This window comes from Tamandua tetradactyla, chromosome 9, assembly GCF_023851605.1.
Source record: "Tamandua tetradactyla isolate mTamTet1 chromosome 9, mTamTet1.pri, whole genome shotgun sequence".
Taxonomy (NCBI): Eukaryota; Metazoa; Chordata; class Mammalia; order Pilosa; family Myrmecophagidae; genus Tamandua; species Tamandua tetradactyla.
The window spans coordinates 96,683,248-96,698,341 of NC_135335.1; the positions used below are offsets into that span (position 1 = coordinate 96,683,248).

Genomic DNA, 15,094 nt, shown 5'->3' on the forward strand with positions numbered 1-15,094 from the left:
TATGGATAAGAAGTAAACCTCTATTGTGTTAAGCTACTGGGATCTGGAATTATTAAACTATTTATTTACCTACCCTAATACAGGAATTGCCTCCAAACTTACCTAATGTATGCTTCCCAGCCCCCTTGGGACCTTGGAATCCAGCTGCATGCTCAAGAGGAAATGGCATTTGGTGAACACAGAAGCAGTTGTTACTGCTTGAGATGGTTTTATCAGATCTTTCAGGCATGGATGTTTAGTGTGCTTGAAATAAAGAGTCCACTTCTTTCTTAACCTTGCAAAATGACATGAGCTGAATGCCCACCAGGAATGTTTGGGCGCAGTCCAGAATGTAGAAGGCATTTCAGTTTCCTGAATTTCATGAATATTTTTGTGGCAGATAATTACCTTTAGTAATTGCATTGTTTTATAGCCAGCTTACTGGAATTATCTGTAATGAAGCTAGGCAGCAGATGAGTTATCAGATGTCATTTGAAATAATTTACTGATTACAGATAAGAGTTATTAATTCTTGTCCAGCTCTTTCGTTTGAAGTATGTTAAAGCTAATGATTATAACTTTTCTTTTACATGCAACTATTGATAAAGCCAAAAATTCCTTTCCCTTTGGAATCAACTATTGAATGCCTTTACTGAATGGTAAAATTAAAAAAAAAAATTCTCATTAGCTTCTCAAATGCTTGTTTTAGACATGAAGGATTTCAAAGTTTTAAAATCTCACTTTAAAGTCCTGGGATGAAGTCCTGACTTAGGAAGCAATCTAAGGGTATTAAATTTCTCCATCTTGCACTCTTGTCCAAGAATTTTTAATTCTGTACTAAGAATAAATTGTTCTCTCTCAGTTTCTAGACCGAAACAGTTCTCTCCTCAAGCCTTTGAAGAAGAAGAAGATGATGATAATTGCAATAGTAATACGATTGAGTGTTTGGATATCAAAGCCAGCAGGTTTTCTTTTCTAAAAGAAGTGCTTGTTGGCTCTTAGTTGATTTATATTTAACTTCATCTATGTATGAATACTAGATTCTTATGCTAGTTCTGTCACTTCCTTACTGTGTGACAAAAGGAAACCTCCTAACCTCTCATTGCTTTCTTGTCTATTTTCATACCTGCAAAATGAAACATTAGGAAGTCCTTTAAAACTCGATGATAGTATGATTCTTTGAATTTATGATTTAGGCTACAGATAACCCTTGTCCTTGGTGGATTGTAATTCAACATCAGAGGACAAGTTTTTGAAGATGGCAGTAAGAAAAAAAACAACAGACAACTAAATGAAGAAAAAAGAAAACATAAGAAAAAATATACATCGGTGAGAAATATTTTCAGGTTTCCCCAAACAGGTTTACACTTATTTCTTTTATATTTTGAGATGTCTTCTTTTAGGAGGAAGGGGAGAATTTTTTAAAGGTTTCTGACTTCTTTAATCAAAGTTTTAAATCCTTGAGAATTGAAATATTTTCTTAGAATTATTTATGCAAATTTAGTTTTGCTTTTAAATTTTAAATAGAGAATTTAAAATCATTCAGAGGAAATTATTCTCTTTGGACCACGATCCATCTATGTAGTGGCATGCCCATAAATATTCTTCAGGACTGACTGTCAAAATTCTTGAAAATATGATTGCCTATTCAGATTACATGCCTTTCCCTTCTACTTTTGGAATGAACAAACAAATATAGCTCAGTGAAATGAAATTGTATGTGTGAAAATTGATTCTTTTTCCTGCCACATCCGGCATGCAAATTGCTAAATTTTCAGTAGATGCATTTAAGATGAATTATAGCTAATCAAACATGTTGCTTTATTGCCTTTTAAAATGACACAGTGTATGTGCCAGCACAGCAAAGGCAAAAAATCAGTTTGCTTATTCTTTACTGAAACAGGAGTTCATTGGTTCAGAAATGAATTTATAGCTACATGGATTGATATTGATTAATTATATGTAGATGAGTAAGAATCACAATTGTGACAGAAATGGTTGTTCAGGACATATGGTGAAATGTAAGATAATTCTTCCTTCTTTTATCCATGTATATATAATTTATTGTTTTAATAATGGAAAATGCTATAATTATATATTAGTTGGTTTTAAGTTTTTTTCCTAAAAGCAATGCATATTATGATTTTGGCTATAATATGATATTCTTTAAGATTTTCATTTTTATAGTTGCAGTTAAAATGTCTTTGAACCTTTGTAATTGAGGTAATAGTTTAATACCAGTTAAATAAATTTATTTTTTATCAACTGTCTTACACATTTGTGTATGTGTATATTGGTGAGAGCTGAATGTTGGCTAAAATCTAAGATAAAAAAAACAATGTTTTACTCATCTATTTACGCTTTGAACAAGGTATTTATACATAGGTTCAAATAAAATCCTATATTTGAATCATTAGTGTTTATTTGGAAAAATACTGATTGAAAGTCCTGCCTAACATTAATACATCAGGGCATATCCATGAAATTCAACCATAATTTTATCTATTTACTGCTCTTGATTAAAGCAAAATTAGTGGGCTAAATAACACAAATTAAAATTAACTTGTTAAAAGTTGCATTGACTAGGGTGACTTTCCAGAAACCTACAACCTCCAGAGGGTCCTCAATCAGAGAAGTCCTGAAATGCAGAGGGCCTGGTCTCTCCAGAACATCAGCTAGTTCCATCTCCCTATCACATATTATTGACTGCCCCTTCCAAAATGAAAAAGTTAGAATGGGCATAACCCTAATACCCCTAAAGAGTGGGATAGATTGGAGGACTAAATATAATTAAGATGTCAATTCTACCTAGATTGATTTATAGATTCAATGCAATAGCAATAAAATCCCAAAAACTTACTTTTCAGAAATAGAAAAACTGATAACCAAATTTATCTGGAGGGGCAGGGTGCCCTGAATACCTAAAAATGTCCTGAGAAAGAAAAATGAAGCTGGAGGCCTCAAGCTACCTGACTTTTAAAGAGTATTATGAAGCTACAGTGGGCAAAACAGCATGGTAGTGGCATAAAGATAGATATACTGACCAATGGAATCGAATAGAGTGTTCAGATATAGACCCTCTCATCTATGGACATTTGATCTTCAATAATGCGGTCAAGCCAGCTCACCTGGGACAGAACAGTCTCTTCAATAAATGGTGCCTAGAGAACTGGATATCCATACATAAAAGAATGAAAGAGGATCCATATCTCACACTCTTTACAAAAATTAACTCAAAATGGATCAAAGACCTAAACATTAGATCTAAGACTGTAAAACTGTTAGAAGAAAATGTAAGGAGATAGCTTATAAATCTTATAATAGGAGGCAGTTTCCTAGACCTTACATCTAAAGCATGAGCACTGAAGAAATAAATAAATGGGAACTCCTCAAAATTAAACACTTTTGCACATCAAAGAACTTCGCCAAGAGAATAAAAAGACAGCCTACACAATGGGAGACAATATTTGGAAGCGATATATCAGATAAAGGGTTAGTATCCAGAATATATAAGGAGATTGTTCAACTCAACAACAGAAAGACAGACAACCCAATGAGAAAATGGGCAAAGACTTGAACAGACACTTCTCAGAAGAGGAAATACAAATGGCCAAAAGGCACATAAAAAGATGCTCAACTTCCCTGGCTGTTAGGGAAATACAAATCAAAACCACAATGAGATGTCATCTCATACTCACCAGAATGGCCATTATCAATAAAACAGAAAACGGCAAGTGCTGGAGAGGATGTGGCGAAAGAGGCACACTTATCCATTGTTGGTGGGAATGTCAAATGGTACAACAGCTATGGTAGGCAGTTTGGCGGTTCCTCAGGAAGACTGAGATGGTATAATCTAGGAATACCTTGAGTGTATAATGATAGTGACTAAATGTACAAATTTAAAAAATTGTCTTTGCATGAGGAAGAACATAGGAATGTCATTACTTCAGGGTGTTGAAAATTGATAGTAATCAATATTTCAAAATTTTAACATGTGTGAGACTAAAGCAAAAAATGTTTATTTGGTACAAAATTTATATTTTGACTAGTGCATTTCCTAATATAACATATGTGGACAGCTTAATTGAACACCATAAGTATATGGAACTTTGAGTAGGGCATGAGATTTTGCTGGTTTGCCCAGAGTGATACCCCGATAAATCCCAGAGTGATTTGAACAGTGAATAAAAAAGTAGTTGCAAAGTCCCCTTTTGGGAATGGTGAGAAAGAGGGAAAATTCAACTTCCCCAAGTTGAATTCTTGATATTCTCATAAGCAGTGCAGACAACCAAAGCAATAAGCTGAGCCCCCAATCTTGGGGTTTGTTCCTATGAAACTTAACCTCACAAGGGATAGGTCCAGCCTACTTAAAATTGGGCCTAAGAGTCACGCCCAAGAGAGTCTCTTTTGTTGCTCAGATGTGGCCTCTCCCTCCGGCCAACACAACAAGCAATCTCACCACTCTCCTTCGTCTACGTGGAACATGACACCTAGCGGTGTGAACCTTCCTGGCAACGTGGGACAGAAATCCTAGAATGAGCTGAGACTCAGCATCAAGGCATTGAGAAAACCTTCTCGACCAAAAGGGGGAGGAGTGAAATGAGACAAAATAAAGTATCAATGGCTGAAAGATTCCAAAGAGAGTCGAGAGGTTATCCTGGAGGTTATTCTTATGCATTAAATAGATATCACCTTATTAGTCAAGATGTAATGGAGAGGAACTGCCTGAAAATGTGTTCTAGTAGCCATGTTTCTTGAAGATGATTGTATAATGATATAGCTTTCACAATGTGACTGTGTAATTTGAAAACCTTGTGTCTGATGCTCCTTTTATCTACCTTATCAATAGGCGAGTAAAACGTATGGAATAAAAATAAATAATAGGGGGAGCAAATGTTAAAATAAACTTAGATTGAAATGCTAGTGATCACTGAACGGGAGGGGTAAGGGATATGGTATGTATGAATTTTTTTCTGTTGTCTCTTTATTTCTTTTTCTGAATTGATGCAAATGTTCTAAGAAATGATCATGATGATGAATATGCAACTATGCGATAATATTGTGAATTACTGATTATATATGTAGAACGGAATGATCATATGTTAAGAAAAAAAAAAACAAACAAAAAACCTACTATTGTGGAACTGTAACTCGTACCAAACTCTGAAATCTGTTCTACAACTAATTGTTGTGCTGTGCTTTGAAATTTATTGCTTTTTTGTATATATGTTATTTTTCACAAAAAAAAGAATAAAAAGTTGATTGTGATGACCAATAGCCACACAAAAAAGAGTGGGATAGAAAGATCAAAGGTGATGGTGGAAGTTATACAAAGAAGGTAGGGTGTAACAAATGAGTATGAGTGCTTAATCATTATATTGATATTTCTTTTAGTTTCTAGTATTTTAGAGCAGCTAGAAGTAAGAACTCTGAAATTTATTGCTTTTTTTGCTATGTATGTTATTTTTCACAAAAAATAAAAAATAAAAAATTATCTTGTTAATTTAACCATTTTTTTTTCCATGGAAGATATTTTCTATTGTTTATACAGAATATGACCCTGGTGAGAAGACAAGTGTCTACAATTTAGTTAAAAATTCAATAGCATGCAAAAAAAAAAAAATGCAATAGCATCAGAGATCTACCATGGTTTAACTAGTCTTTCTAAAATACAGCCAGTGTGTTCTACAATGTTGGTTTTTGTATTTCAAAACAGCGCTGCTAATGCTGGCATCATCAGTTTGTAAGCACTAATACTTAGATAGGACGTAAAGTTAGTTTTTCTAATTCTGAGTATATATGCAAAATTTTCTACAAATCATAACTGCAGAGGCATCCCATAAGGCCTGGGCTGTTTATGGCACTATCACCTACTCCTATGGTATTTCTTTCTATAAAGATGCCAGTTTGATTATTTTATATATGGTTGTTCCATGGCTATGTTTTGTTGCTTCAAGTTGTCCCCCTCTCAAGTTTTTATTTTTTAATTCAGGTTATCTGTGTGTCACACAGACTTGGGTATGAAACTCCACTTTTTTTCTTAGTAGCACTGTGACTTGGGAGTGTTTCTAAACTCGGAAGACTGTTTTCTCAACGGTAAAATAGTGACTTTAAAGTGTCTTATTAAATGACTTAAGTGCATGGTGTATAATAGGTATTCAGTAAAAATGCATTAAATGAATGAAATAAGTGTAATGTGCTTCATTAGCTAACTTTCAGGCTTTAGTTCTTTTTATTCATAGAAATAACTCAGATTTTGTCTCAGGCTCTAAGAGGGGAAGATGCTTTTTTTCTTGTTTAGCCACGCTGATTAGCATCACTAACCACTCTGAAGCATATTGTGTACTACCAATGAGGTCTCAATTAAAAAGTCCCCTGGTAAAAGAGCTCTTTTTAATCAAGTTGACTGGGCACAGTGATGATTGAGAAAGTTCCCACTCCTCAGTGCAAGAAAAGCCACAAGGGATCTGTTCGTCACACTGGTCTTGTGCAGACTTGCTGGCCCCCGAATATCGTCCATGAAGGGCAGAACCCCCAGAGATTGTGCAGGCTGCTCATATCCACGTGCAGAGGGCACAGCCCAGAGCTTGTCACTGTGTGTCATCTCTGTCCCTACACTGTAGACCCCTCCTAAAGGGCAGTCATGCCCCTCTGCTTGGATGTCCCATGGAAGGCTCCCATGTGTGGAGGGAGGGAGTAGAGGAATTCATATCTTTGAATAATATGTCCCTCTGTTTCGTGTATTCTTTCTCCTGGTAGAAATGACCAAAAAAGTGTGTCATTAAAAACTACTGTCTCATCTAAGGATGAGGTAATCCCATGCCATAGGGTGAGGATGATTTTTGTAGTCATAAATCAAAACCATCTTCTGAGATTTCTCATGGCCTTTGTGAAAATAACACAGTGAAGCTTGTGAAAATAACAGGCAATCCCATGTGTAGCTGTGGTTCATGAATGATGATAGGGCATCTTTGGTAGTCGTTTGTAGTAATCATTTTTATAGTTTCCAGCTTATTGGCATAATGTTTTAAGAGACTTCCAACTCTACCCCATTTTTTAAATGAACACTTGAGATCCTTTTACAAAGAGCTGCAGGCACATTTAGGCCCGTTGTGAGTCAGACCCGACTCTTCACTGCCAAATCCACCCTTCTGGTGTTGGAATTTGCCCAGTGCCCGTGTACATCTCTCTGCTTCCCTCCAGTGCTTGGCTTCCTGTTGAGAGGTTGAGTACTGTTCCACTCAAGCTTTATCCTTCTTTTCATGTTCTCCTTAAGTGCTGTGTTAAATGCTTTGATCAAACTTTTGGCAAGAGTAGGACACGGAATACATTTTTAAAAAGTGAAATGCTTTCGATACTGTATGTTATTCGTAGGCTTGTTTTCAGTTCATTTCAACAAATGGATAAAGGGCCCATTATGATTTGCGCTTTTCACTGTTCCAAGGGCTACAGGTACATAGAGGAATAAAATACAATTTATGCTCATGAGGAGGTTTGGATTCTACATTTAATTTGGAAACTGTAAGGCTAAGAAATGAAATTCTTGGTAAATGATGGTGATATAAATTTCTCCTACCCTTTTAAAAAATTTTGTTTTAAGTTTTATTGGTAACATACATGCAGCATATCTCCCATGTAATCAACACCACTGGGAGGTGAATATTTTAAGTGGTGTAACTGCTCTTCAGAAAATTTATCACAATTGCAATTTTCGTTTTTTCGTGTGATGTTTTAATTATGTTTTCCCTCACTGGATTAGAAACTTCCTGAGTTCAGGGACTCTCATTTTACTTATTAACTGTGTCAGCATGGAGTAGGCTGTATGAATGAATGGATGAGTTCCAACTATTAATGACTGGTGACAACTAGCTATTGAATTCAGTTTCTTAATACTTCTTTTATTCTGAATGCGAATGTCATTTCTATCAATGGCTCATTATCAGTTACAAAACTTCTCATATGCTTTAAAAGTTCTCTTTTGTTTTGTAGTGTTTTTAGTCATAATGGAATAATAACTTTGAATTATTTCCTGAGTCACGTTTATGATTGTTGGGACGTGTTAGGATGTAGCATCTTAAAAAGTAAAGGCCGGCTGGAGCTGTATGGACACAAACATTGCCAGCATCATTGATTCTGTGCCATTTTTTTAGGTGGAATTAATTTAAGGCTTAAGAATTTCTTCTCTGAAATTCTAAGGAATATTTCTGTGCCATTACCCTGTTTTGTCTATTAAATTACAGCACGCAGTAAAGAAATTATATATATATATTACTTGATATTTGCAATTTCAGATATCAGAATGGTATAGAGGATAAATTTATGCTATTGCATTTATACCGATGTAATGAAACGTACGAATTTTGAGTGCAACTGTGGATCAGCCCATTAAATGATGGTAAAAATGATTCTCATTCTGAGTTCTGAGAAAAGTTTAAGGTGATTTTGATGTTTTCGTATAATCTTTTAAGTATTCCCATGTTCTTTTTCTATAATACTCTCAGTGCAATTTTTAAATTTTATTGATACATATATATATTCACATATCATGTAATCATCTGAAGTGTACAATCAGTGGTTCACAATACCATCATATAGCTGTGCATTTATCATCACATTTGATTTTTTTGTGTGTGAAGAAAAACACATATACAAAAAAATCAACAAATTTCAAAGTGCATCGTAACAATTAGTTGTAGAACAGATTACAGAGTTCTGGAAACAGAGTTCTGGAAACTAAAAGAAATATCAATATAATGATCCATCAATCATACTCTTGTTAAACCTTACCTTCTCCGTATAGTTCCACATCATATTTGATCTTTCTCCCACTCTCTATGGGTATTTGGGATATGCCCATTCTAACTTTTTCATGTTGGAAGGGGCTTTCAGTAATATGGGGTAGGGAAATGGAACTAGCTGATGTTCTGGAGAGGCTGGCCTCTTTGCATTTCAGGACTTATCTGGTCCAGGGACCCATCTAGAGGTTGTGGGCTCCTGGAAAGTTACCCTAGTGCATGGAACCTTTGTAGAATCTTACATAATGCCTTAGGTGTTCTTTTGAATTGGCAGGAATGGTTTTGTTTGGGGTTTGGCAAGCTATGATAGGTAATGATGTCTAATTGAAATATGTGATAGAGTGACCTCCAGAGGAGCCTTTAGAGTCTATTTGAACCCTCTCAGCAACTGGTACCTTATTTGTTACACTTCTTTCCCCTCTTTTGGTCAGGATGACGTTGTTGATCTCACAGTGCCCGGGCCAGGCTCATCCCTGGAAGTCATCTCTATCACCACCAGGGAAACTTTTATCCCTGGATGTCATATCCCATGTAGTGGGGGAGGGCAATGATTTCACTTTCAGAGTTGCGCTTAGAGAAAGAGAAACCACATCTGAGTAACAAAAGAGGTATCCAGAGGTAAATTTTAGGCATACCTATAGATAGGCTGAGCTTCTCTGCTACATGCATACGCTACACAAGGGCAAGCCTCAAGATCAAGGGCTTGGCTTACTGATTGGTACTGTTTATGCTTTCCTGTTAAATATAGCCCATTGTAGGATATTTAGGTCTATACAAACCCCTTTCACTCACGTTTACGTTCAATATGGTACTATTACTTATAGAGCCACTAGTGAACCACCTTCACTTCTGCTTATTCCATTACATTCAAGTTCAAACTCATTAGCTAACTGATCACCCATCTCTAGCTCCCGTGTATCTCTAGATCCCATATATTCTGTATTATAAGCCTCTTACTTTACCTTTACCATGGCCATAAAAGTGGAATCTTACAGTATCTATCCTTTTGTATTGGGGTTATTTCATTCAGCATTATGACCTCTCGGCTCATCCATCTAGTCATGTGGTTCAAGATGTTATTTCATCTTACTGGTGCATATAATTCCATTGTGTGTATAGACCACATTTTGTTATCCATCTATTTGCTGATGGACACTTGGATTGTTTCCATATTTTGGCGATTGTGAATAATGCTGCTATGAACATTGGTGTGAAAATGTCTGTGTCACTGCTTTTAGGTCTTGTGGGTATATACCGAGTAGTGGTATTGCTGGGTTATAGGACAACTTGATATTTAGTTTCCTAAGGAACCACCAAAATATCTTCCATAGTGGCTGACCATTCATTATACATTCCCACCAGCAGTACTTAAGTGTCCTAATTTGTCCATATCCTCTCTAACATTTGTAGTTTCCTATTTGTTTAATAACAGCCATTCTGATAGATGTGAGGTGGTATCTCATTGTACTGTTGATCTGCATTTCCCTTATAGATAATGAAAATGAGCATCTTTTCATGTGCTTTTTAATCATCTGTATTTACTCTTCAGAAAAATACTTATTCATTCTTTAGCCCAGTGTATAATTGAGTTTTTTGTTCTTTTGTTGTTGAGTTGTATGATTTCTTCTGTTTAGAAAGGGGCACGTTAGGCTGTTTGCACTAGCAGGATGGTCTCTGGTTCTCTGCATCTCAGTTCTTCAGCTGTTGCAACCAGGGCCTCCCTATGTGGTATAGAAGACCCTTCCAGGTCACTTGCACCCTGGAATCATTGTCACTTCTCTAGGTATTCCTTGGAGCAGGGCTGAATGCGACTTGTCTTCTTGTACCATCTTCCCAGTCTACATGCAGTTTAATTGATGGTTATCTCATCTTTAATTTAGCAGGTTTTTTTGTTAATCTTGTCTATTTCTGTTTCTGACCTTTGTCTTTATAAGAATAACACTTGTAAAATTCAGAATTCAGGTCTCACACTTACCTCTTATAAAGTACCACCTTTCTTTCTTTCTTTTTTTTTGTTCACCTATGTGAGACATTCAGTTCCTCACTTCTCAGTTTGGCTTTCCTTTCTGAAACTACCTGATATAGAAATAAATCCAAAAAAAGTAAGCAAAGCCAATATTTTAGTACTTTAAATATTTTAATATCAAGGAAGATATTTTTGAATTTGAGAGCTTTTCAAAATTTAAAATATTGCATAATTTATAAAGTATGATTTTTGACATTTCTCTTAAAACGAAATTTTATATGAAATATTTTGTAGTTTTTCCAAATCATTTCATATTGGAGATACATGAGTTAACTTTGAAAAAGTATATTGTGGTGAGACAGATCAAAGAGATAAACTGATATAGAAAAAAGGCAATTACTAGCTCATTTTTATCCAGAGTGACTGAAGAGCTAAACTTTTTTTCTCATGAATTTATTTAGATAGATGACATTTTAAAGTTCAGTTTTATGGTACACGTTACTGTTCAGTTGTAAACTACTGCTCTGCTAAAGTGAAAACCTCATTCACTTAAAAAAAAAGCTAAACAAAATTTTTCTTTCATATTGCTTTGGCAACTATCAACCAAGTAAGAATATTTTTCCAATAGAATTCCCTCATCATTAAGGAAACCCAGCTTTTGTAACCAATATCAATTTGCCAAATTAATGCCAGGTAGAGATAGACATGCCTCATTTCACAAAAGTTTCTTTGCTAAGGAAGCAACACACAGGACAAAAACATTGCCTTTATTTTCATTTTTAAATACATTTCATGATTCATTTAAATTGATATCTGTGTTAGAGAAAAAGCTGATGTTCTGCTACATATAAATGTTACTGAATATGTATACAATTGCAATTTATTCCATTCTGAGATGATAAAATTCAATGAAAGACATTCAGTCCAAAAGAAACTTACATTCTGGACCAAGTGCTGTGTAACCTCTTGCAAATTAGTTGACATCTCTGGGCCTTAATTTCTTCCCCTGTAAAACAAGAGAACTCTATAGACTGTCCATTTTATGACTGTATTTCTATGTGTGTTATGGGAGCAAATCTTATTTTTCTCTTTGCAGTTTAGGAAGGTAACCCTTTAAAAATGATTTCTTTTCAGTTAGTTATGACTGTTTACTGCAGGTTTCTTCCATTCATCTCTTTCAGACTAGCTGTCTCAAATATTTTTCCTTCCCTTTCTTATTGATAAATTTGGACTTCCTCTTGACACTGATGACAGCTTCAGTACTTTTCTTGCCATCTTGCAGGCTTCAGTTATTCATTGGCCCTAAAAAGGGGGTGAAGTTGATATAAGGACTGTGAGGCCTGGCTTGGAAACATTTTCTGTCTTTTATTGACTGCCCGTTACCCGAGCAGAATTTATTTAGGAAGTTAGACTGGGAGGAGAAGAAAGGAGCTAGATGCATTTGAGAATACAAATACAGCGAAATTACACATTTTAGATGTTTTCTGAAAGTCACATGGAAACATTAACTAAGATATTAGAATATGTTTTTGCTTGTTTATTATTAACGAGGGCTAGTACTTAGGAGTATTTTCTCTTCTCAATTGAGATTGATTTGTAAAATCATGAAATTTAGTCATCAGTACAGGTTGAAAAATAATTTTAACCTGAGTTTGTCTGGTCTAAGTTTTATCAGTTTTTCCTTTGTTAGTTTATTTATTATTTTTTTTATATGCTAGCTTTTGGGGGTCAAATTTCATTCTTTTTCCATGTGACTAACCCATTATCACACCACCATTTGTTGATTTGGGGGGGGGGGATGGGGAGTTCATGTGCCAGGAGTTGAACCCAGATCCTCCCATATATCAGGCTAGAATCTACCACTGAACTACCCTGCACCCCCTATTTAATTTTATACATGTAAACCAACTTTATTTCTTGAAAAAAGCTGATATGAGTCTATTTACTTTTTATTAAGCAATACTTTAGTTGCTGAAATATTTATTCAGTGCCCCAAATCATTGAGTTTTTTGATTATATGTGATTCAGAACATCTTTATGCTTTTAAATTATGACTTATTTTATTATGAATAATCAGAAGCATAATATCATAGATGAAAAAATAACTACTTAAAATCTTAGGCTTATTAATTAGAAGGCAAGGTAACAGTAATCTCTGAGGGGCAGGGCAGCTGGTGGGATTTGCCTCACACTTTGGTGGTAACCACTCTGCTGACAGAAATATTTGAGCAAGAAAGGTTAGATCTTGTTACAAAGTAATCAGAATTTTCTTGCCATAACAAATCTCAGTGTGAAAAATCACCAGAGTCCAAGTGACTTAGAGGAAAATGTCAGAAAACCTGGGGCTCTGCTCCTAGGTTCACGTGGTATGGAGTGAATCTCTATGAATTCGTTTCTTCATCTGTAAATGTGGGGTTTGCTCTTCATAATTTTTTATTTCTGTCCCAACCTAATGCTCTGTGAAAATCAAGATCATATTATGTACATTTATTTCCATTTCCAAAGTCTTCTATTCTTTGACCTTTAGAGAGCAATATCAAAACAAAGGTCTCTCCATTTCGAATTTCTTTTTTCAAGTGACTCTTTCCCTCTTTTGTTTAAAGGAATGAGTACATTTGTCTGTTGGATGTGAATCGAATGAAAATGTAAAATAAGAAATTCAGAGTGTTGTACATTTGCCTGTATAGGTTTCTCTCATGTAAATTTTGGAAGCCTGGTAGAGTTATTACATTTATTTATATGCTGTATTAGTGAGGGTTCTCTAGCGATATAGAATCAACAGGAAATATTCGTAAATATAAAATTTATAAAAGTTTGTCTCATGTAACCATGGGAACATAGAGTCCAAAGTCTGTAGGGCAGGCTGTGAAGCTGACGATTCTGATGGAGGGTCTGGACAAACTCCACAGGAGAGGCTCGCAGGCCGAAGCAGGAAGAGAGCCTTTCTCTTCAGAATTCTCTTTAAAAGGCTTCCAGTGATTAGATTAAGCATCACTTATTGCCTAAGACACTCCCCTTGGCTGATTACAAATGGAATCAGCCATGGATGCAGCTGACGTGATCATGATTTAGTTCTATGAAATGTCCTCATAACAACAGACAGGCCAGCACTTGCCCAACCAGACAAACAGTTACCACCACTTGACCAAGTTGGCACTTGAACCTGACCATGACAGTTCACCCCTTGTCAACTTGGCAGCGATACACATCACCTTAAACCATACCTAATTTCTAAATAAAAAACAAGAAAAGACAAAGTTTTTTTTTTTTTACCTAATAACACTCAGCTGTCCTGCATATAACTGGAAACGCATTAAATCTCTCCAGAATAGGGTGCAAGTCCTTGGGTAATATTCATTCTTAAACTTGATATCTTACAACTTAAATGGTGTAACATAACAAAACAGCATCACAGTCCTCGTTTCTGTAACTTAGCACATGGTCGTAGTTCATATTTACCACTACCTTCTTCCACTACCCATTCCATGTTCCTTTTACCCTCAGCAAGCACTTCAGTTTAAGTAATATTCATTCAACTTAAATAGTATAACAGGAACAAAACAGCATCACAGTCCTCGTTTCTGTAACTGATCACGTGGTTGTAGTTCATATTTATCACTATCTTCTTCCATTACCCATTCCATGTTCCGTATACCCTCAGCAAGCACTTCAGCTGGCCGTGGATTTTTGCCTGGTGAGGTGACGCAAACCTTCATTCCTAAAATTTCAGAGCCATTGGTAGTCCTGTCTAGATTGGGTTGTTGCAGCTTTCCGTTGATTTTAATCACAGGGCATGGTAGTACTAAAAGATGCCCCAGGGGATCTCCTATATTCCAGGAAAACTCTTCTTCACCTCAATTATGTAGTTGCAGTCTTATTTCCCCCTGATAGTCAGGGTTAATCACCCCAGCCAATAATGTAATCCCCTCCTTGGCTTGCTGATACAGGGGCATGAGTAGCCCAAAGTGACCAGCTGGCAGTCTTAGTTAGATTCCAGTTCAATGGAATCATTGTTGTTTCTCCTGATGGGAGCACTCCCCCTTTTTGGAACTAAAACGTGTAGACCAGCAGAGGTCAGAGTCGCAGGGACAGGAGGCAAAACTTTTCCTAGTGGATCACTAGAGGTAATAGTGAGTGGTGCCACTCCATTTCCACCCCTTGGTTCCTGGACCCATGGATCCTGGCTATGGGAGAAACAACACTGTACATCAGATGCTAATTCAGAGCATACACAGCTTCCTGGAGAACATAACACCAGCCCTTCAAGGTAGTGCCACCTAATTGGCACCATAATTGAGTTTTCAAAAGGCTATTCCACCATTCTATCAATCCAGCTGCTTCTGGATGATGGGGA

The 15,094-nt window shown here is 36.0% G+C and overlaps 1 protein-coding gene across 3 annotated transcripts in view; it reads left to right on the forward strand.

Moving 5' to 3' along the window:
• PARP8 (poly(ADP-ribose) polymerase family member 8) overlaps positions 1 to 15,094 on the forward strand; it is a 200,006-nt gene that overhangs the window by 58,349 nt on the left and 126,563 nt on the right. The window contains exon 1 of one of the 3 annotated variants that reach the window (XM_077117123.1): positions 1,176 to 1,308. The exons of the other annotated variants lie outside the window; for them this stretch is intronic. Coding sequence (XP_076973238.1) covers positions 1,271 to 1,308 — 38 coding nt within the window. The 5' untranslated portion in view covers positions 1,176 to 1,270. Of the gene's footprint in view, positions 1 to 1,175; positions 1,309 to 15,094 lie in introns of those variants that run through there. 3 annotated transcript variants of the gene reach the window in all.